The 24,629-nt window shown below is 45.6% G+C and overlaps 1 protein-coding gene across 5 annotated transcripts in view; it reads right to left on the bottom strand.

The window, feature by feature from the left end:
* SEC23B (Sec23 homolog B, coat complex II component) overlaps positions 1-24,629 on the bottom strand; it is a 41,044-nt gene that overhangs the window by 3,291 nt on the left and 13,124 nt on the right. For all 5 annotated transcript variants that reach the window (NM_001267832.1, XM_005672715.3, XM_021077268.1 and 2 more), the window contains 11 exon segments: positions 2,589-2,654; positions 3,004-3,159; positions 3,896-3,982; positions 4,843-5,004; positions 8,058-8,135; positions 11,072-11,225; positions 12,394-12,500; positions 14,006-14,095; positions 18,896-18,976; positions 20,768-20,891; positions 24,154-24,269. In NM_001267832.1, coding sequence (NP_001254761.1) covers positions 2,589-2,654; positions 3,004-3,159; positions 3,896-3,982; positions 4,843-5,004; positions 8,058-8,135; positions 11,072-11,225; positions 12,394-12,500; positions 14,006-14,095; positions 18,896-18,976; positions 20,768-20,891; positions 24,154-24,269 — 1,221 coding nt within the window.

Raw genomic sequence — 24,629 nt, 5'->3', positions numbered from 1 at the left:
ACTTGATACCCAAAGTACAGTCCATTAAAAAAAAAGGGAAAAGTGCACTTTGTAAAAATTAAAAACTTTTGCTCTGCAAAGATCCTGTGAAGAGAATGTACAGACAAGCTACAAGTGAGAGAAAATATTTGGAAACCATGAATTTGATAAAGAGATTTTGATAAATGGAGAGACATACTAAGAATTATACAACTAACTCTCAAAACTCAACAGTTAAAAAAGCAAATGATCCAATTAAAACATAAACAAAAGACAGAGACTTCAATGAAGAAGACACATAGATGGAAAAACACTTAAGATGTTCAACATCTTTAGCTGTTTGGAAAATGTAAATCAAAACCACAGTATTATACCGATACACATCTATCAGAATAGCTAAAATAAGAAAAATAATATCAAATCAAGACAGTGTGGTCCTGGCACAAAAACACACAGAGATCTATGGAACATAATAGAGAGTCCAGAAATAAACCCAGACACCTACCGTCAATTTATCTTCGAAAAAGGAGACAAGAATATGAAATGGAAAAAAGACAGTCTCCTCAACAAGTGGTGCTGGCCAAACTGGACAGCTGCATGTAAATCAATGAAACCAGAACACACCCTCACACCATCTCCTGTGACAGAACATGATAAAAGATAGTAGCAGAAAAAGGATGTAAAGAAAAAAAGAATAATAATACCAAATGCTGGATGCAGAGCAACTGGATGGTTCACATGTTGCTAGTGGGGATATAAAAGGATACTATAACTGGAAAACAGTACAGCAGTTTCTTGAGAAACTATCTATGTAACTACCATACAATGGAACTAATGAATTTCTAGGCTTTTATCTCAGAGAAATGAAGACTTACGTTCATAAGAAACCTGTACAAGAATGTTTACAGCACCTTTATTCCTAATGGGCAAAAACTATAAACAACCCACATGTTCTTCAATGGGTGAATGATTAAATAAACTGCAGTAAAGAAACACCAAATACTCCGCAAATGAAAAGGAACAATTACCTATATAGCCAAGAAACTGGATGAATCTCCAGATAAGTCTGCTGAGGGTGAAAAGCAATCTCAAAAGGTTATGTACCATGTGGTTTCATACAGGTAACCTTTTTTATGACAAAATTACAGAAATGGAAAACAAGAGATCAGCTGCCAGGTGTTAAGGATCGGGCGGAGGCAGGAGGGAAGTGTGACTATAAAAGGGCAACCTGAGAGGGAGTTCCTGTCGTGGCTCAGTGGTCAATGAACACGACTAGCGTCCATAAGGACGCAGGTTCAATCCCTGGCCTTGCTCAATGGGTTAAGAATCCGACGTGGCTGTGAGCTGTGGTGTAGGTCACAGATGCAGCTCAGGTCCCATGAGCTGTGGCTGTGGCATAGGCCAGTGGCTACAGCTCTAATTGGACCCCTAACCTTGGAACCTCCATACGCCACTGGTGTGGCCCTAAAAAGACAAAAAAAAAACAGGCAACCTGAAAGATCCTTGTGGTGATGGAAATGCATTTCAATGCCAATATCCTGGTTATGTTATTGTATCAGAGTTTTACAAGATGTTACCATTGGGGTAACTGGGTAAAGGGTAATGAGGACTTCTCTGTATTTCTTATAACAGCATATAAATTTACAATCACCTCTTAAAAATGTTACAAGAAAATAGAGCAAAAGAAAACTTATTTGAGGGAGACATAAATGATGGGAATGATGAGATAAAGAAAGAAGCCAGAGCTCAACAGTGAAGAGGAGAAAGAACCAACGGTGAGCAGGACAGAGTGTTTGCCCTGCACTCCTGGGGGAGAGAGAGCAGGATAGGGAGGGCGAGGTGGTGGGGGATGGAGGGGTGCGATGTCACTGTGTCTATGAGAAGAGTTAATGGAGGCTACAGTTTAATTTTCTGTCCTCTGGCCTGAATCTGGCAGAGGATGCTGTGTACTGCAGAAGGGGTTCCACACAGGGCAAGTCTCCAAATCCAACCCATACAGTAGTCACCCCATTCACGGAGAACAGATTCCAAGACCCCGGCGCCTGCCTGAAACCATAGACAGAATGGAACCCTACCTATACTGCGGTTTTATACAGACACCAGCAGGCAGGTAGTGGACACAGCATGGATATACTGGACAGAGATAATTCACATCCTAGGTGGGATGGAACACAAAGGTAGGAGATTTCATCATACTGCTCGGAATGGTTTGTCACTCAAAACTTATGAATTATTTCTGGAATCTTCTGAGCATGGCTAACCTCAGGTAACTGAAACCTTGCAAAGTGGAAATGTGGATAAAAGGGGAGGACTGCTGTATTATTCAACATTTTATCCCCAGCAAAATACCCACTCTGTCTCTGAGCCAAGAAAGGGATCCAACCTGTAGAGGTTAAAAACAAAAGTTTTTCAAAAAGTAGCCTGTCAGTGGGTTAAGGATCTGGTGTTATCACTGCAATGGCTCAGGTCGCTGCTGTGGCATAGGTTCGAACCCTGGCCTGGGAATTTCCACATGCCACAAGTATGGCCAAAAAATTAAAAAAGAAAAAAAAAAGAAAGAAATTAAAAAGTAGCCTGGCATCGTTCTCAAATTTCTGTCAATTACTCACCTGTCCCCAAGCATACAGGTTATTGTGTGTCTGAGATGGATTCACTTTAGACAAAAGGAATCGAGCCTTAAAAAAAAAAATAAAGAAGATTTAAAGTGGCATTAATATTAGTTTAATAGAAAAAAGTTTTGACTTCTTTTGATTAGAAAGCTTTTACCAAACACAGGAACCCATTTCTTCCGTTTAAGCCCAGTGGCTCTCCCTTTACTATGGTTCCTGAGAAAGTCTATCTCATTTTGGCAACCCTCTACTTTCCCACCAACATATTCTGACCACTCAATTAAAAAAGTCATATTTGGGGGTTGACTGCATGTCAACTTATGTGACCACATAAAATAAGAACCACGCTGTTGGATTTATAGCTTTAAAAATGTATTGTGACCGCAGAACATCAGAGCCAGAGCGGCCGGCTCACCTGACTGCCTCCATGCTCCGTGTTGATGTAACGCGGCATTGGGAAGCGCGCCTGCAAGATTTCCTGAGCATCGTCCAGCGGGGCCTGAAGAAGATGCTTGAAGTTTTCATATTCGGGCATGTCCTGGTACCCAGCTTTCCGCCACTGGGCTATTGTCTACACCAAAACAAATGAACAGCTATTACAGAAACACTGTAGTGACAGGCTTATCTGATGCTCCTGACTGTCTAATGCCCCACCTGGAACTTGTTCCCAGAGACGAAGCCTGATGTCAAGAAAGACAAGTTGAAGGAGTTCCCTGGTAGCCTAGTAGTTAAGGGTCTGGCGTTGTCACTAATATGGCGTGGGTTCAGTCCCTGGCCTGGGAACTTTTGTGTCCATGGGCCCAACCAAAACAAATAAAGTAAGACAAGTTTCAGAGGGGAGCAAAATGGGGCTGACTGGAAGCAAGAGTAAGCAATGAGGTGCATCCAGGACACCCCTGCCTACAGTTCCCTTAGAAATTCCGGTCACACCTCCTCTCCTCCTTCCACAGTACTGACCAACTACCTAAAAAGACCCAGGGATAGAAAGCCCCAAGGAGCCCCGGGCTTTCCTGATTTCCACCTCCCCAGCTCTCATCGGTCTAGTCCTCATGTCCTCACACCTGGGAGGGAACGGGAGCAGCTGGCTTCCCACCGACGCCACTGCCCCTTTTCTTTCCGGGTGGCACACACTTCAGATCCTGGTCCAGTGCATGCAGACTTTATTCACCAGCATAAAAGCTACCAAACTCATTATAATAAACTATGGGTTTTCTAAGCCCAAATTACTTTTTCAGATGTCATAAAAACCTCAATTAATACAAAGAAAGTAAAAACAACAGCATGGAAAGAAACGAACATCATCTTACCTCACCGAGATAAATGACAATTTGGAAGAACGTATCCATCAGGAGGATCCTATCAGCCAGAATGCTGCTGCTGTCCAGGAGCACGGGCTGGAGCAAAGGGGAGAGATGGCGCAGGTTTGCCCTCTGTGCCCACATGGCCACCCTCCAGCCCCACACACAAGGCGGCTACCAGGCCCTTTACAAAGGGCAGCCGGCAGGGAGGATCTCCTCCCCTTCACACCAAATCCCCACTTTCTGCTCCCTGCCTGGGCAGTTCCAGGGTTTAACTTTGTAGAAGAAAGCAACTCCAAATATCCCTCAACAACTGGGAAGCGAGATGAATAATATCTTTTACTCTAGGAACCAGAAATAATTCCCAATTTTCTCAATTTTGCACTATAGAAACCTATTCTGTCAGAGACACATTTCTCTCAAATATACTGTTGCAGACGACGGAGAACTATAAATGCCTACATGAAAAGGACAGCTTTTAATACACATTTAAAATTTACTAAAAAATATACTTGATTATGATTTTTATTTCAATAACATTAACCTAAACTTATACTCATTATGGAAAACATGAAAATTTCTACTCAAGAACAATAAATATTGATATTTTGGTTTATTTCTATATAGTTTTTAATTCTTGCAGGCTTTTAAAAAATCGTTAGAAAAGTTTCTCTTTTTATTTTTCTAACATAAGGATTTACTTTATTACATTACATAAATTTCGTATTTCTTAAATTACTTAATTTTCCTACTACTGAACGTTTAGGTTGTTTTCTAATTTTATACATCCTGTGACTTTTTCCTATGCATGGTTTTTAATTCTCAGAAATAATGTTAAATTACCATAGAGACGTGAAGTTTTCTTTTTTACAGTTTTGCTCTAAGAATAAATTTGCTAGGGAAAAAAGCTATGTCTTAGGTGATTCCAATTGTAGGAAAAAAAGACAGAACCTTACCTCCGGAGGCCCATGGAATGAATAGGAGTAGAGAATGGGCTGGATCATGATGAGGGACTGGGTTAGATCCTGTCGGGCAAAGTGGTGTCGATAATACGATGATTCATCAGGACTGTTGTTAAACACTTGAAGAAACGGAGATCTTCTAAGATGGAACATGAACTGCATTTATAAAGAAAAAAGACAAACGCACACAGTTGTCATCTCCCCAGATACCCAGACCTGCCATTGGTCCTCAAGACAGGAGAGCCCAGCCTCTGGGTTCACATGAACCAAGAGAGAAACCAGAGCACTGGGGTCTGGGTGGCCAAGAGACAGGGACAGGGAATGGAGAGCTGCTGTTAAAACAGGTACAGAGTTCAGTTTCACAAGATGAGAAAGTTCTGGAGATTCATTGTGCAACTACTGAACATACTTAACACTACTAAACTGCACACTTAAACATCGTTAAAACAGGATTTCCCACTGTGGCGCAATGGGATTGGCAGCATCTTGGGAGCACTGGGCTGCAGGTTCAATGCCCAGCACAGTGCGTTAAAGATCTGGCGCTGGAGTTCCCGTCGTGGCGCAGTGGTTAACAAATCCGACTAGGAACCATGAGGTTGCGGGTTTGGTCCCTGCCCTTGCTCAGTGGGTTAATGATCTGGCGTTGCCGTGAGCTGTGGTGTAGGTTGCAGATGCGGCTCGGATCCTGCGTTGCTGTGGCTCTGGCATAGGCTGGCAGCTACAGCTCCGATTCGATCCCTAGCCTGGGAACCTCCATATGCTGCGGGAGCGGCCCAAAGAAATAGCAAAAAAGACAAAAAAAAAAAAAAAAAAAAAAAAAAAAAAAAATCTGGTGCTGCTGCAGCTGTGACTTAGGTCAAAACTACAGCTTGAATCTGATCCCTTGCCCGGGAACTCCATGCGCCTGGGGACAGCCAGAAAAGAAAAAAAGAAAAAAAATGGTTAAGATGGTAAATTTCATGTTGTGGGTTTTTTTCATTACAATTACAAATAACAATTAGGAGTTCCCATCGTGCGTGGCACAGCAGAAACGAATATGACTAGGAACCATGAGGTTGCAGGTTCGACCCCTTGCCATGCTCAGTGGGTTAACAATCTGGTATTGCTGTGAGCTGTAGTGCAGGTCACAGATTCGGCTCGGATCTGGCGTTGCTGTGGCTGTGGCGTAGGCCAGCAGCTGTAGTTCCAATCAGATCCCTAGCCTTGGAATTTCCATGCCACAGGGGCGGCCCTAAAAAGACTATAGACAGAAAAAAAAAGAAAAAAAAAGAAAAGAAAGAAAAGTTATTTTTAGAAAGAAGGGGCCCTCTGGGTATGTCCATATGAAAGGGGCAAGACAAAGCAGCATTTATTTCTGGAGTCACCAGGCCAGGTCGCAGTGCAGAGTGCCTCCTCTGAAGATGCTGCAGTCCAGTGGGGAAAAGGCACACTTGGAGCCACATAGGAAAGTACTAGGATGATGGGACGGGGGTGGGGGTGGGGGGCAGCAGGAGACTCCCCAAAGCCACCAAGCCCAGAAATGGGAGAGGCCAGAGAGCTCAGACCCAGGCAAGTGTGCTGGGAGAAAAGGACAAGAGATGCCCTTGGGGACATGTCCTCTGTCCAACCTCTGAGCAGCAGAGGGCGGAAGGCAGGCATTCAGCTCACTGTGAAGAGTTGCCAGAAGATGAAAATGAGCTCCCTTGAGAAGCAGAAAGCTTCTGAGCAGCTCTTAAATACAGTGAATCGTAGGTTCCTAAGAAATCGCCCCGGCTGCCACTCGTGCATCCTCTGTGCAAGGCACTGAGCACCTTACGAGAATGACCAGTCCTTCGGACCATCCATGGGGTGCTTTCTCACTGCCCCAAGTTTACAGGCAAGGAAACCGCAGGGCAGAGCCAGCCTCTGCTCTGGACCTCTCTCCTAGATGCCTGGACAGACGGAATCTAAGAAACTATCTGAATTCGGTAGTTTTCAAACTGTGCTCTTCAAGCCTTAGCGAGTCCTTGGAGCCTGGGGTGCAGGGTGGTGTGTGCCATGGTGGGGGGACCCAGTGGGCAGTGGTGTGGTAATAGAGCAGCACATCTGCATGCCTTTCATGCTGGCTTCTGGGAGGCTCCTGAAGAAAGGATTCCACAGCTTTAGAAAGACCACAAGCACTTTCTCAGACCAACTCCTTCCTTCCAAGAAGAAACCGAACACCAAAGGGGTTCAGGACAGCATCCACGATCGGGAATAGCAGCAGAGGTGGTGCTGGATCACGGCCCTGACTCTGGCCCACCCAGGCCTCACTCCACAGTGCTGTCCAGCCTCAAACGCTGGAGGACAGGGCAGCCAGGCACACATCGGGAACCACAGAGCTACCATGGGCTGGGCACCCAGTCAGATGACTCTGAAGCCCCCACTAGCCCTAAGAGTGCAAGCGCTACAAGTTCATGACTGAGACCATGACCAATCACCAAATTGATTATTCAACAAGGTAACACACACTTGCGTTCCTAAGTCCTAACAAGTTCACTGACAAATTTAAGTTGGCTTCTTTCTGCTTATGCCTCATTAAGGCAGCCCTGAGGGCAGGGGGGAAACAGTGAGTCTGCTTCCAGTTCTAAGAAAGCTGCACCTGGGAGATGCCTGACCGGAAGATCCTGGGGCCCAGCCACAGAGCAGGTGCCTGGGCCAGAGCTCACGGGACCGAGCTAAGCTCTAGGTTCTCACAGACAAGGACAGAGGTTCAGAGAAGGTGGTATCCAGACCCCAGAGGCCACCTACGTACATCACCACTCTTCTGCCTGCTCCAAGTGGCTCCAGATGCCTGGTCAGGCACACCAGGCACATGCGGTTCTTCCTGGGAGCAGATTCCCTGTCACGATGCAGCATGACAACTACAGACACACCAGGAATGCTGTCACACTGACCTAGGTCTCGTTTTGGTATATTCATCTTTGCATGTGCTCCAGGAAGCCAACTGTCCACCCAGAACTAGGACAAACCACAGCAACAATCCTGGTTTGCCTCCTCCTGCAAGTCTGGGCACCTGCTCCCTGCATGTCACCTGCATTTTCCATGGGGCTCAGACATCATCTGGTACATGGACACAGTAGCCAACCTGAACTGAATAAGCTTCACCATGTATAGACGGAGTCTCAAAACACACTTTACCCAGAGAGCATTGACTTTTATTTCTGTCACTTTCTTCTCCTATAGTTACTTAAAAAGACATATCTACTTACCTGAGGGTACAGGGAGAAGGAATCTGATAACCTAAAAGAAGTGGGGTCTTCTTTGTTATACTGTCCAAACTTCTGACACTGTTGAAAAAAAGAAAGAAAAAAACAACAACTCTAAATGTCACCTGAAAAATCCTTAGAGCAGGCAGGCTCCGTCCCATTCTCAACCCCTCCCCATCCCAGACCAGCACTGCTCGGGATGCTGGGGTGTGGTTAAATGCAGACTCTGACTTGGCAACCTGGGAAGAGGCTGGAGACCCCTTGTTCCAAGCCAGCTCCCAGGCGATGCTGGCCAAGGACCACTTTGACAGTGAGGGGCTGGAGGAGTTTCCTGAGGCTCCTCCTCAAGAAAACCCCCAAGACTGAGCTATCTTAGCATTTACAAACAAGCCTTAATGTTCTGTCAACTCTACAACTCCATTTTCTTCTTCCTCTCACTGGTAAATTTCTGAATGTTTTTTCTGCCTGCCCTTTTTTCCTATTCATTTCACACCTTTCTCTGGTCACTAGAGAATCAGGCTGCCCACCCTGAGAAGAAAGCTCATCTCGGGAGTTCCCTTCTGGTCTAGTGGTTAGGGTTCGGCACTTTCAGAGCTTCAGCCTGGGTTCAATCCCTGGTCTGGAAACTGAGACCCCACATTAACTCACTACACACCTTGGCCCAAAATAAGTAAATAAATCTTATAAATAAATAAATAAATAACAAAGAAAGCTCATCTCTGGCATTTACCCTCTTCCAACCAAATCCTGGCACAGATCTCATCTTCCAAACTCCCTACCACCCTGAGCCAAGTGACTCCCCAAACTTCTTGAAATTCTCTCCTCAGCTGCTAAAACAACACTTTCCTAAATCTTGTCATCTCTCCAACAAACCGTTCTCTGCCAAGTTCAAGTGGTTTCCCTTTCTTTTTCTAACTGCGGTTCCTCCAAGGTTAGTTCTTGGCCCCCTGCTCCTATTGTCACTGCCTCAACTACAAATAACATAGCAGCCAGACCAATGTCATCCAAATCCTGCCCCCTAACACTCACCCCATGCCAGGCCCAGTGCTGACCTCTGACCTGAGCTCTTGTCAGGACTTCTCCTGCCCAGACTTTACCTGAATGTGCTTTTGTAAGTTCATATTTAAAATAAGTTAAACTATTATGTTAAAAAGGGGGGGATTCTAATTCCTCCACCTTAAAGCTGCCCTCCCTTCCCATTTGCTGCCAGCCCACCAGTCTTGCAGTTACCCACACTTAAAACTCGAGCTGATGCTGATTTTTTCAATTGCGTTTGCACAACCAGTGTGATCGAGCTTTATCAATTCTTCTCTCAGCAGACATCCTAAATCCAAACCTTCCCTGCCTTCCAACTGTACCGCCACTGCCCTGGTCTCCGCTCCCTGGGTCTCTTCGCCCGCCTATTTACCTTACACGGTGATAGGCAGTATAAACACAAGTGTCATGCTGCTATCACACCCTTGCTTCAGAACCACACTTCTTCCTTCTCCTAATGTTAAGGCAGTGACTGGACTTTAAAATCAAGGTATTGCACAATCCATCTGCACCTTCACTGCTGCCCCCACCGTGCACTGGGGCCACCTGTGACAGTAGCCTCTCCAAGTGTTCCCAGCATCAGCTGAATGCACAGCTACACCACCCAGGTTTGCTGGTGCTGGGCCCCCCACTTGGTAAGCCTTGCCTTCAACTCCTTTGAAAACGATATGGTTCAAGGCTCACCTCCCACATGAAGCCTTTGCCAACTACTTGGACCCTCTGCTCAATTGCAAACTGCTATGAATTTCCAAGATGATAAGATTACAAGCTATGTAAATTATTGACTTATTGCTTTTGTGGCTCCAAACTTAAACCCTTTTCTCCTGCTGTGAAATGGATCTGGGCGCTTTACGTATTTTTCCTCTGCTGGCTGGCACCATGGTAAGTAAGCTTTGTCAGCAGGGGGGTCCAGGATGCTCACTGGCGGGTCCCCAGTGCTGGGCAATGACACCTCTGCCCACATGCATGTCTGGTGAGACACTTCCTAAGAAATGGTTTTTTCCTCGGCACCACAAAGGGTAGGCTTTCGTGTAGTTCTACAGAGTGAATTTCTTCTCTTTTTTTAAAAGCTGAACCCGCAGCATATAGAAGTTCCCAGACTAGGGGTGGAATTAGCGATGCAGCCACCGGCCTACGTCACAGCCACAGCCACAGCCAACACTGGATCCGAGCTGAGTCTGTGACCTACACCACAGCTCACAGCAAAGCCAGATCCTTAACCCACTGAGGCCAGGGATCAAACCTGCATTCTCATGGATACGAATCAGGTTCATTACCACTGAGCCATGATGCAAACTCCAAGGATGAATTTCTACCAAGTGCCTCCAGCAGAACAGCACAGCAATTCCTCTGCTCTGACTCAGGGAGCCAGGGCCATGTCCTCACCTGGGTCTGCTCAGCCCTGGGGGAGGGGGCTCTTCCCAGGTTGCTGTGCCTCAGCGAGAAGCAGCCCCCTGGCTCTGCTGTTCCTGCATTCAGACTTCTCATTACTTCTGACTGGGAAACCCCTCATTATTCATTCTAACCCCCTGTTGTGATAGTGATTCTTTATATAAAACTACCCCTATTTCAATCACTGTGTGGTTTCTCAGAATGACACATTAGGCATCTCCTTACACTCACTAGGCCTCGGACCTCTATGCCCCAAAACCCTTCCAAGACCTGAAGGAAAAACATGGAACCACAGCATTCACAGAGACTCATCTCAATCCACTCTCAGCACACTCAGATTTGCTTTACTATTTTCGCGGCCTGTGTATGTTGATGCTTCGCCACTGTAACGTAAGCCTTGAGGGGAAAATGCATATTTAACCCTTTTTTCACAACATTCTCAGAATGTCTACAATTTGACATGAGTTAAGTAATGGATAAAATTCTTATTTAGCTGACTGTATAAAATAACAGGTTTAAATGACAGATTTCCCTTCTCAAAAGCAGAGCAGAGACCAAAACTGAACACAGTGCCACTGTGCCCAGCTTACCAGTCGGATGAGCTGTCGGTCCAGCCACCGGAGCACATCTGGGCCCTCCTCCGACTCTGTGCGGAACACTCCCAGCCGTGCCATCAGGACTGCCGCGGCCTCCTGGTCAAATGCAGCCTCTATGTGCTTGAGCTGGCTCTGCGCATCTGCCCAACTGACAATCCAGAGTTAGGGCCATGCTCACATTCAGGAGAGGCCCAACAGCCAGCTCCTTCATTAATATACAGACACAGGTAGATTCAGAAGACAGGGTGGGGGTGGGGGGTACAGAATGGAATATCACTCAGGTACCAAAAAAAAAGGATGAAATCCTGCCATTTGCAACAACACAAATGGACCTTGAGGGCACTATGCTTAAGGAAGTAAGTCAGAAAAAGACAAACACTGAATACTCTATTTTATCACTTATATGTGGAATCTATACAATGAAATAAATGAATGAATATAACAAAAAAGAATTAAACTCGCAAATATAGAGAACAAATTAGTGGTCACCAGTGCGGAGAGGAGAAAGGGGCGTAAGAAGTGAAAACTAAATGCAGAAAACAAATAAGCTACAAGAATACACCACACAGCACAGGAAACATAGCCAACACTTTACATTAACTTTTTCAATTTTTAAATGTCTTGGCCACAACCACAACATGTGGAAGTTCTAAGCCCAGCGACTCAAGCTGCTGCAGTGACAATGCCAGATTCTTAAACCTTTGTTCACGAGGGAACTCCAGAGGCCCATGTTTTTTCATAATTATGTGCTGATTAAATCCTTTACAAGGAGGATATATTTATGGATCACTTATTTGATAAATAAAATAATAAAAAAAATTTTTTTTGGCCTTTTTAGGGCCGCACCTGCAGAATACGGAAGTTCCCAGGCTAGGGGTCGAATCAGAGCTGCAGCTGCAGGCCTATACCACAGTCGCAGCAATGCCAGTTCCAAGCCACATTTGCAACCTTCACTATAGCTCACGGCAATGCCAGATCCTTAACCCGCTGAGTGAGGCCGGGGATCAAACCCACATTCTCATGGATACCAGTCAGATTCTTAACCCACTGAGCCACAACGGGAACTCCAGCAAAAAATGATTTCTAATGAATTTATTCCTACTGAAAGGAAGGCCATCTAAGCTAGTGCCTATCGGCCTAGCTGGGTTAACCAGCAATGCCTCTTCCTCCCCCACCTCCCTCTCCTCCTCTGGTCAAGTGAGCCAGAGAGGGTTGTTACAAACTCTTCAGTGGAATTACAAAGATAAAGAGATGTCAAATGATCTCTTCATAGCCAAAAGTCATGGTTCAACAGAACAGAGGCTGGGACTGCTCACTTTCGGGCGATGGTGGTCACGCGGATGCGCCTCTGGGTGCTGGAGTGTTGATAGTGTGTGACAAACTGGATGGCGCCTCTCCCTCCCTGCGGGACTGGGGCGTTGTGCTGCAGGGTGAGAGGCCACACATCCTGTTACTGTAACTGCCTGACTCTCACTCTCTCTCTCTCTCTCTCTCTCTCTCTCTCTCACACACACACACACACAGTGAGCTGCACACTCTTCCTAAAACAACAGGTACAGTGAGGGTCCTGAAGCATGCTAAACAGTATATTTAAGATTGGAACATTTCACTGCATATAACTTTTTTTTTTTTTTTTTTTTTGCAAGCAAGCAAAGTCTTTATTACAGGAAAGCAAATAGCTCCCACCACAGCTGGGAGAAGGGAGAAAAGGCCCCTCTCTATTGTCTTATAGGGGGTTTTATCCCTTAAAGATGGGGGGAGGTACCACCATGAGGTCGAGAAAGATGTGGTTTTCTCCCACTGGCTTTGTCCAGTTACCTGTATCAGTTCTTGTCTAATAGGGGTCTTAGGGGTGGAAATGTCCCCTAAGGTCTCATGGTTTCTTTGTCCTTCTCTTCCCAGAGACTGAGTCACGGGGGGTTAGGGATTCATGTCCATCTGGGTGTATGTACACTCCCCAGAGTAAACAAGGCCTGTGGGGATGTTACTCCCTGGAGCCCTTAAGCCACAAACGTTAATCAATAGTCATATCAAAGAACGCATCAAAGCCCATGCTCCTACACTGACTCCCTGAGTTAGCATTCTGCCTCAATTCCCCCCTTCTAGAATTGGGAGATTCTAATTGGGGGGGGGGAACCAACTACTCTGATTGTTTCCTGCTGAAAAGGGGCATCATTAGTCACTATAAATAACTTTTACCTCAAAAAAACCCGATATTCCAATAAATGCTGAACTCAAGTTAATGATCTACATACTATGATGATTAGGGATGAAAGACTCTGATGCCTGCAATTTGCTTCAAGATGCATCCAAATACAAGGAACTGAGGAATGGATAGATATGTTTTAAGACAAACAGTAAAATGTTGATGACAGAACCCATTTGGGTGTTCACTGTACAATAACACTAATTTTTCTGTGTGTTTGACTTTTTTTTTTTTTTAAAGGCTGCACCCACGGCATATGAAAGTTCCCAGGCCAGGGACTAAATCCACAGCTGCAGCAACACCAGATCCTTTAACCCACTGCACAGGCTGGGGATTGAACCCACACGTCCGCAGCAAACTGAGCTGCTACAGTCGGATTCTTAACCCACTGTGCCACAGCAGAAACTCCTGTGTGTTTGAATTTTTTTTAATATAAAATACTGGGGAAAAATTGACAGGCTCAAAAATTACAATGGTTGGTAAAAACCATTCCTCTTCTGATGACCTCATCAGTTCAAGAACAAAATGACAAAAGCAATTTTATGTCTGACTCTGACTAAACCCTGGAAGGAATAAAAAAGAAGATGCCAGATTGATATAAGGCCAAACACAAGCCCAAAGTGGCATAGGTCTGTGGAGAAAGGAACTAGAGGCCACCAGTCTGTAAAAAATCAGAAAACATAGCACTGAGACCCGACTATTCGTGAAGAAATCCAATGTACCTGATTGACCACTTCAAAGTAGATGCCAAGTGTAGATGTGGGATCCAGGCCACAGATCTTCCACTGACTCGTGCCACCAACGCCAAGCTCCTAGGGGTGAGAAGAGGTGTTGAAAAGAAACTAAATGAAAAAAAGATACTCCTGTGATTAACTGTTGATGAAAAGTACCAACCCTGAGAGGGACAGGTCCCCTAAAATATCTCATTCTCAATGAAAATTTAAATTTCACTGAAAAAAAATACAATCATGGAATAAGGTTTAACATTCACTATAGTGCTTTAAAATTAAGCTTTTTAATCAGTGCCCCACACATTTTTCACTACACTATTGAGCTAAATCTCTCTCTGCACACACTCACACGCAGTATATAACACTATCTTGACAGAATCAAGTCAGGGATGGGAAGAAATAAACAGTAAAAAAGACAAAGAATTATCTGCTTAGCTTGAAAGATTTTTTTCTTCCATCACTATTAGAACAAGAAATAATTATAGAATGTTGGCTGTTAAGTGTTAATTTTTAAAATTTTATTTATTTATTTTCTTTTCAGGCCACTCCTCTGGTATATGGAAGTTCCCGGGCCAGGTACTGAATCTAAGCCAGAGCTGCGACCTATGCCACAGCTGCAGCAATGCCACATCCATAACCCACTCCACCAGGCTGGGAAATGACCCGCCACCTTCGTAGAGACACTACCCCACTGCCACAGCAGGAACTCCTTATTTTTATTGGGCGGGGGGGAGGGAGCATGGCTGTGGCAGGCATAAGTTCCTGGGTCAGGGATTGAACCAGAGCCACAGCAGTCACAATGCCAAATCCTTAACAGCTGGGCCACCAGGGAACTCCAAATATTAACTTTTAATCCAATTCCTATACACAAAAGCTACATATAAATTCTTGGTAAGAGAAATGAGAGTTTAGTCATGTGACGGCTGCTTTGTGTTGACCAGCTGAATGGCTCCCAGTGATAAATAAGAAGTTCACTCAACTGTGAAGGCTATCACTGTTTTAGGCAGAAGAAAAAGCTGCAGGTGTCAAATCCCTGGAACCATTAGCCAAGAAGATCACTAGACTCTGAAACATACATCCTATCCTTCCAGAGACAGCAAATATTATACATTTTAATACCTCATTCTAATCTGGGATACCACTCTCAGAGAGTAACAGGATTATGTATCAAGAGAGTCTTGGTCTCTCTTCCGAGTTACTGTGAAGCCACCCAAACTGTACCCTGTCAGCTGAGTACACTGATAGCAATCTGGTCTCTCTACGAAGGCAGGCTAGGAGCCTGTGTCCCCAGCCACAGGACCAGCAGTCTCAGGAAGGTGATGATCAGAGCGGAAAGGGAAGTGTCTGAGGTGAAATCACGCCGCAGCTCCAAGGTGGAGGCTCGGGAGGACAGACACCCTGTGTTTCAGGAGTATTTCCTAAGCAAGATCATAAGATGGACTGATTCAGGGGTATCCCCCTTCCCGTTTAGGGCCTTTCCTAAAAGTAGGTAACATCTGCTGGAAAGTAAAGGCTATACCAGGAACCACAGCGAAGAAGTAAAGGCAGCTTGCCTGCCACCTTTACTTGCCTTGCTAATCCCTTCTCTTGAATCTCTCTCCACACCTACCAATCCGGTTTTTTTTTTTTTTTTTTTTTTTTTTTGTCTTTTGTCTTTTTGTCTTTTGTTGTTGTTGTTGTTGCTATTTCTTGGGCCGCTCCCGAGGCATATGGAGGTTCCCAGGCTAGGGGTTGAATCGGAGCTGTAGCCACCGGCCTACGCCAGAGGCACAGCAACGCAGGATCCGAGCCTCGTCTGCAACCTACACCACAGCTCACGGCAACGCCGGATCATTAACCCACTGAGCAAGGGCAGGGACCGAACCCGCAACCTCATGGTTCCTAGTCGGATTCGTTAACCACTGCGCCACGACGGGAACTCCAATCCGTTTTTAATACATGAAACTTTTCCAAGTTTCAAATCAAGGGGATCCAGAGCATGTCACCCCCAAATAAGCCATGCAGGCATAAGGATTAAGCTGAAGGTAATTTTTCTTTTTTTTTTTTGGCTTTTTAGGGCTACACCCACAGTGTATGGAAATTCCCAAGCTAGGGGTCAAATTGGAGCTGTAGCTGCCAGCCCACACCAAAGGCATGGAAACACAGTATCCGAGCCACGTCTGTGACCTATACCATAGCTCACAGTATGCCAGATCCTTAACCTACTGAGCAAGGCCAGGGATCAAACCCACATCCTCACAGATATTAGTTGGGTTCGTTACTACCGAGCCACAGTGGGAACTCCGAAGGTAATTTTTAAAAAGATAACATAATAAAACGCTCTCTACTCCCCCTACCAGGAAGGGCAGGAGAGTCTTAACCATTAGAGACAACTAAAGATGCCAACTCTTCTGGAGGTGGCACCTGAAGAATTATGTAATAACTCTTGCTAAAGCAAATCTCATCTTCCATTCCTTTGCCCCACTTTGCCACCCCTAGAAGATCAAAGTTCTATTTCTTCGTCTTGTCACTTTTCCACAGATTTATTGTTCTTTTGTTAAGATGCAACACGACCCCAAGTTCTAACCACCCCTTCAAGTCATTCATCACTGAGTACGTGCGTGCTGTGTATCTGGGCAATGCACAACTGTTAAGTTGTGTTTGGTCAGTCTAATTTGTAGGGTCCAATCAACGAAACTAAAATGCGTGGAGGAAAAAGTGTCCTCCCCTAAAGCATCAACTCCCCCCAAGAGTGGCCACAGCCATCCTGAGCCCCAAAGTACGTTTTCTCACTAATACACAAACTCCTTCTGTAAGCATTTACCCTGCCTTTATCAGAAGGACTTTAAAGATGGAATTAGGAAATCACCATTTATTGTGATACAAATACACTGATTTGAGATAGTCAACAGATAACCTAAAACCTTCAGGTGAAAGGCTGCTGGCAAACAAGATACTCCTGCTGTGCTACAACAGACTTCCTGCTAACGGCAAAAAAAGAAAGACCCCCTGTAACTGAAGGACACACAGAGTCATCATATCACCACACTCAGCATGAAGGAAGCAGAGCACTCGGGAAGCGGGAAGTGTGGGGGACAGAAAGGGTTAACCCGAATCTAACCATTAATCTAAACTCCACTTCACAGCAAATACAGAGAGGACAGAAAACGAGTCAAAAAGACACATGGAGACTATGGGACAGCAGGTTACAGAAGACTCCTGGGACGTGGCACTGTCTCTTCAACACACCAAGGTCAACACACAGAGCAAAACAAGCAGAGAAGCATAAACAAGATGAGAGGAAGACCATTCCAGGTTTTACAAGACTGAAAAGCTAGATACAGCGCTGGATAGAGGGGAGAAACGATTACACAGGGCATGTGGAGAGAAATTAGGAAAAGACTATTAGATGATCTTAAGAAATCTTTCTTAGGTTTGAGAATAATGTGGCAGAAGACCCTTATCTTGGAAACACTGAAAGACTAAATGTCAAGACATCTGCAACTTGATTTCAAAGACTCTGCAAAAAATATGATATAATGAATGTGGCAAATAGACATCAGGGAGATGACGCAAATGTGGCCAAAAAAAGAGGACAGAGCGATTATGACCAAACGTCAACAGCTGCTTACTGACTACCTGCCCAAGGAATACAGGAATTCATTTCGCTCTTCTCGAACCTTCCCTGTATGTCTGAAAATTGTGCTTTCTGCCCCTTTGCCTCCTCCTCCATGCTCCATCTAAGCATTTCATGGCTAATCCCTGCTGGATCCTACAAAGAAGAGCTAATCAGTTTATATTAATTTATAGGACACTCTTGGACAGAGTTTAAGTCTATGGAAAATATTTTGAAGCAGGGCAGCCTCCCAAACCCCTGCCAAGAAATAGAAGTCCCTTAGTACATGGGGATAATGAGGGCTCATCAGACAGGCAGGGGCTGGGGGTGGGGTGGGTGGGCACAACCTGCCTCACCCAGAGGATTATAAGAATAGTCTCTCAAATCACCTTGCCTTGGGCAACTGCAACAAACACTTAATCTAAACAGATGCTAAGTGAATGTTACTTGCCAATGGGGACAGAAAAGATGACATGAAAGGCGAACCCTACTGTGGGCTCCCCCTGTGCCAGGTACTGTTCTAAGTGCTTCACTATTACTCTAATAGTGCTGTCAGGTGAGGTACCTTTACTATTCCCACTTCCAGAGGAGGACCCCAGAGCAATGAAATACCATGTCAACCACACAGTTGCCAGGGGCAACCTGCACCCTGAGCCCATCGACCGTCTACCCTCTCGCTGGAAACAGTGAAGGGATCGTGACAGTGATAATCTCAGCCCAGAACCACCTGGAAAGGCCTCCTTGGACCAGAAGCTTCTCTCTTAGCAGCTAAAAGGTCATCAGAGGAAATGGGCCATCAGTCAAGCCATCTTCCTACTAGTGAGGCCTGAACTTCATTCTCATGTACTTGAAACCTGTCACTCAAGGGACAGTGACGTCTGCACACACCACAAGGTCACCCACTGACCAACTGCCTCAGAAAAGCGAGGTATAGGCGTCCCCTCCAAGGGCGATAAGCACACAGGTTTCCCCTGGAGGGCTCTGCTGAGCGCTGCCTCCTGGCTCGCAGCTCAGCCACCCGAGCAAGGGAAGCAGGGTTGGGGCACCTGGGCCCCGGCTCTGCCATGTCAACTCTGAGCCTGCTTTCTCCTCTCTGACCATTTAGAGTGATGGATGGAAAGATGGAAATGACATTACCCCTCAGAGCTGTTTGTGGTCATCAGTTTACCCCTTGTCCCCTCCCCATGGACACAAGCCAAAGGATGATACCATGCAGGGTCCTCCAGCCCTGGCAGGTCTAAGAGGTCTGGAACACAGGAGCAAAGCGGGGGCAACGTGTTCCTTACATTTTCTGATACACATGGTCCTCTCATGTTCAGAGACACACAAGGTCCGATGGCTCCTGCGATCTTCAGTTCCCGAGAGGTCTGAGACAGAGTCACACAAGAGTATACAGTTAAAAGTCACCAAGAACCACCCCCTCACAAAGGACGCAACTAAAACTTGGAGGGGAGATACGGCAGGGTTATCAATCCACCAAGAGAAAGTCCTACAGGAAATATAGTGCAAAAAAGGCTGTATGACCTTCTCCAGGGCCACTATGAAGAGACTAAAACTTTAAGAAAACCCCCCTTGGAGTTCCCATCATGGGTCAGTGGTTAACAAACCTGATTAGTATCCATGAGGACATGGGTTTGACCCCCAGTCTTGCTCAGTGGGTTAAGAATCCGGCATTTCCATGAGCTGTGGTGTAGGTCGCAGACACAGCTTGGATCCTGCATTGCTGTGGCTGTGGTGTAGGCTGGTGGCTATAGCTCCCATTCGACCCCTAGCCTGGGAACCTCCATATGCAGCACTTGAGGCCCTAAAAAAAGACAAAAAAAAAACAAAAACAAAAAACCAAAAAAAAACTCTCCTTTATAGAAAGCATTATCTTTGTTCCAAAGATGATACATTTCCCACATGATCAACTTTGAAATGATCATACACAGAGAAGACAGCAATTCCACCAAAAATGCTGCATTCTTCCCCAGCGCCACAAATCTGTCATAGTTACAACTGTCAGTCAGTGAATATGCTGTTTTGGGTTGACTCAATTCATGAACTCCGACACAATGACAAGGCTGACATACTCAGATTTTTACATCCGAATTCATGTTAGCAAAGTCCATTCCTCATCTTTTTTTAAAAAAACTCAAACATATGACAATGTTGGGTTTTTTGTTGTTGCTTTTTAGGGCTGCACCCACAGCATATGGAAGTTCCCAGGCTAGGGGTTGAATCAGAGCTACAGCTGCCAGCCTACGCCACAGCCACAGCAACTCTGGATCTGCAACCTACACCACAGCTCATGGCAATGTCCGGTTCCCAACCCACTGAGCAAGGCTAGGAATTGAACCCACATCCTGAGAGATACTAGTTGGATTCAATTCCAATGTGCCACAAAGGGAATTCCCTAACAATGTTGTTTAAAGTTTAACCTAGGTGATTTAATGATCATGGCCAATTTGCAAAGTAATATTTATAACCATTTATTCTGAGGACCCCTTTGAATGTTTTCTCAATCACTCAGGATCAAGTTTGTTGGGCTAACAGTTGCTATGTGGAAAAACGAAACCCAAACTCAGGCTGCTGCCCTATTTTAGAGTGCTCTGACTGGTGTGCAGGCAGGCACTAAACACAAACCCACAGCTGGGTGGACGCTTAGCATTGCATGGCTGCCTCTGTGCACAGGCCCCCACCCGTCTAAGGCCTGTTGTCCCAGAGCAGGTCAGAGCCTGTGGGGAGAGCAGACAGTTCTCTGCTGAAAACACTGAGAAATATACAGGTCATTTTTGAGAAGCATGGGGACAGAATGAATATACTTTGTTGGAATATTTTGCTGGGAGTCTATTAACTCATCTTCATTTATTTATTTACTTACTTTTGCTTTTTAGGGCTGCACCTTGCAGCATGTAAAAGTTCCTAAGCTAGGGGTCAAACTGGAGGTGCAGCTGTTGGCCTACACCACAGGAATAAGGGATCCCCCACCTACTGAGCGAGGCCAGGGATCGAACCCACATCCTCATGGATACTATTCAGATTCATTTCCACTGTGCCACAAGAGGAACTGCCAACTTAACTTGAGATGTCCATGGCCTACAGGGTGAGGCTTCCCCAAGGCTGACTACTAAATAAGAACGCTATTCTGTCATAAAAGTTTTAGAAATCTATTGTACCTTTACTTCCAAAGTGGCGCCAAATGCCATTCGGAAATTGCCATTAAAATCTTTACTGAAAATTCTTTGGAATGTCTGCTTGAAGAGAGAAGTGTTGAAAGAATCTCCCATTACCATGTGGCCTCTAGAAAAGAAAAAAGGAAAAGAAAGTGAACGGTTAGGATGACTGAAAGCCATTTAGATGGTTCCTTGGTATTTATGAACAATTAATTTAGAGATGAATAAAGCAAGCATGTCCATAAAGGTGCTACTGGTAACTTGGATGGAAAAGAGCCAGTTCAATTTGCACTTAGGAAACACACTACTTTAAAAAAATTAAACATGTAGTTCTTTAGAACCGTGCTATGCCTTGATCACTGTGATGGTTACACAAACATAAAAAGATGACAAAAACCTTGCAGAACTATACATACAGATTTTTTTAAAACACATGCATGTAGGAGTTCCTATTGTGGCTCAGAAGGTTAAGAACCCAACTAGTATCCATGAGGGTGCAGGTTTGATCCCTGGCCTCACTCAGTGGGTTAAGCTGCTGGCGTTGCTGAAAGATGCAGTGTAAGTCACAGGTGTAGCTCAGCTCTAGCATGGCTATGGCTGTGGCATAGGCTGGCAGGTGAAGCTTCGATTCAACCCCTAGCCTGGGAAATTCCATATGTCACAGGCATGGCCCCAGGAAAAAAATATTCTAACCATAAAAATTAAAATAATATGTGCATGCAAAGACCGGTGAGAGTCAACTGTACTGTGCCAAGTCAATTTCCTGGTTGTGACCTTCTGTTGTATTTACGTAGAATGCTACCACAAAGAGTTGCTAGATGAAAAGTATGGACAGCCCTCTTTGCATTATTTGTGCAATTCCTTGTGAATCTGTAATTATTTCAAAATAAAAAGGGAGTACCCACTGTGGCATAGCAGGTGAAGGATCTGGTGTTGCCACAGCTGTGGCACAGGGGTACAACTGTGGCTTGGACTTGATCCCTGGCCTGGGAACTTCCATATGCCTCAGGTACAGCAAAAAAAAAAAAAAAAAAAAAAAGTAAAGGAGTAGTTCCTGCTGTGGCACAGTGGGTTAAGAATCCAACTGCAGTGGCCTGCGCTGCTGTGGAGGCCCAGGTTTGATCCCCATCCTGGTATAGTGGATTAAAGGATCCAGTGTTGCTGCAGCTGCAGTTTATGTTGAAGCTGTGGTTGGATTCAATCTCTGGACAGGGAACTTCCATATGCTCTAAGTGCAGCCATTTAAAAAAAAAAAAAAAGCTCCTGTGGTGACTTAGCAGTAATAAACCCAACTAGTATCCATGAGGACGTGGGTTTGATCCCTGGTGTTGCTCAGTGGGTTAAGGACCCGGAGTTGCCATGAGCTGTAGTATAGGCCAGGAGCTGAAGCTCTGATTCAACCCCTAGCCCGGAACCTACCATATGCCACAGGAGCAAGCCCTTTAATAAATAAATAAATAAAGTAAAGGAGTTCTCTTGTGAAGAATCTTGTGCTCAAACTGCTGCACAACAGAAACACCTGGGAACTTTCAATATGCTGAAGCCCAGGCCAGGCCCCATGTTAATTAAACCAGACTGTAGAAACAAGACCCAAACCCAAATTCTCTTGGGTAAGAATTCAGTTACTTAGTCACTGCAGTGGCTTGGGTCACTTCTGTGGTGAGGGAACCTCCACATGTGAGCATTGCCAAAACAATAAAGGTAAAAATGTAATAAAATAACAAGTAAAAATTAAGGTGATATAGTTAGGATAAGATGTGACTAGCACCAAGAAAACTAAGACTATGATTTCCCTTGAAGATAATGAACCCCTATAACACAGCCTAGGATCACCTTGCCTTTGCTAGAAGGCATCCTAAATGGTTGGCTCACTTCAAGTCAGCAACAAAAACCTCTAAGTCTTTTTTAACATCACTGTTTACGTACTTCCCTGATACCATGTTTGTGTAACAGGTGATGGGCCCTAACTACTAACTCATTCAGGAGTCAGAGACTTCACTAAGAACGTGCTGGAAGTGCTTGTCCATCTCTGCAGAAGAAACATACACAGGTGAATTGTGGTGTTTCTTCCACTTACTCAGGTAAGCTCAGGGGCGTTCACAAACACCCTAAAGCTTTTCTGTGACATTCCAAGACAAGAGCTCCTGGAGGCCCTCATGAGAGTTCACCTTATTACATGAGCCCCCTGGAATAGCCACGCCAGCCTCGCTGGGACTCTATCACCTCACGTGCCTGCTGTTTTCCGGGACAGCTAGGTGACTCGGGTTCTGCCCACTACCCTCCGTCCTTTACTGGGTGAGGACCAGCAGCACCACTAGGGAGCTCCTTAGAAATGCAGAAGCCCAGGCCCAGCCACAGTGCTTCTCAAACTGCCTGTGAACAAGACACCAGGGGCCTGGCACACATATGCAGGTTTTGAGAAATGAGGTCTCAGGAGAGGCTCTTGTGCTCAGCCATGCCTGGAGCACACAGGGCCACACCAGTAGTGCTCAAACTGCTATACATCAGAAACACCTGGGAACTTTCAATATGCTGAAGCCCAGGCCAGGCCCCGTGTTAATTAAATCAGACTATAGAAATAAGACCCAAACCCAAAGTGGTTTTAACGTTCCTGGGTGATTCTGATGTTCCGCAGCTTCGAATCAGCACTGTACCCTGGCAGTTCTCACGTTCTCCTGTGCACAGACTCCCTGGAGAGCTTAGTGAAACCGACCGCCACGCTGCATCCTCAGTCTCTCACCCTCAGAAGGGCTGGGGTGAGGCCCAAGTGTGCACATTTCTAATCAGTCCCCCTGGGCCCCGAAGGCAGCTGGCCAAGCACCACTGCACTTGGAGGACCACAGTGCACAGACTCCCTGGAGAGCTTAGTGAAACCGACCGCCAGGCTGCATCCTCAGTCTCTCACCCTCAGAAGGGCTGGGGTGAGGCCCAAGTGTGCACATTTCTAATCAGTCCTCCTGGGCTCCGAAGGCAGCTGGCCAGGCACCACTGCACTTAGAGGACCACAGCTCGCGGCGACCCTTGCCTTCCAGGCTATTAGCAGGTGCAGTTACCAGGCCAGGCGAAGGTCTCCTAAGTGCTCCAGGACTCTGGCCTATTTCCCCTCCTCCTCACAAGGAAGTGCTGAAGGCCTCATCCTCCACAATTGCTTTCCCACCTCGTGTCTGTATCAGCTCCATGAAATGAAGTTACTCTGACTGACAAATTCACAGTGAACCCTGACCTTCTGATCATTGCTTCTTCCCCTAAGCCCACACACCCTCCTCAGCACTGAAACCACAGCCTGGAACCATGTGAAAGTGCCTCTAAGCCAGCCATGGCTCCATGACTCATCCTCTTTCCTTAAAACAAACACTCTCACTTTGCCCACGTGTTCATTGTCCACATACCCAGTAAGATTTGTGCAACACTTCATCTCCAAAAGTCCAGTCTGATCAAGGGCACAAGCATAAATATCAATGCAGTGACCATTTGCAGCTGTTCGGTTAGCAAGCATCTCGTAGTGCTGTAAAGAGAGTAAAATTACTGTTAATAAACAGCAACACTGGAGTTCCCGTTGTGGCGCAGTGGAAATGAATCCGATTAGGAACCATGAGGTTGTGGGTTCAATCCCTCACCTTGCTCAGTGGGTTAAGGATCCGGTGTTGCCATGAGCTGTGGTGTAGGTTGCAGACACGGCTTGGATCCTGTGTCGCTATGGCTGTGGCATAGGCCAGCAGCTGTAGCTCCGATTGGACCTCTAGCCTGGGAACCTCCATAGGCTGCAAGTGCAGTCCTAAAAAGTAAAAAAAAAAAAAAAAAAAAAAAAAAAAGCAGCATCGCTTACTAGATGTGCCTGACTACACCAAAGGGATATAACCAAAAA

This window comes from Sus scrofa, chromosome 17, assembly GCF_000003025.6.
Source record: "Sus scrofa isolate TJ Tabasco breed Duroc chromosome 17, Sscrofa11.1, whole genome shotgun sequence".
Lineage (NCBI taxonomy): Eukaryota > Metazoa > Chordata > Mammalia > Artiodactyla > Suidae > Sus > Sus scrofa.
The sequence above is the reverse complement of the archived record's forward strand: the minus strand, read 5'-3'. Positions and strand labels throughout refer to the sequence as shown.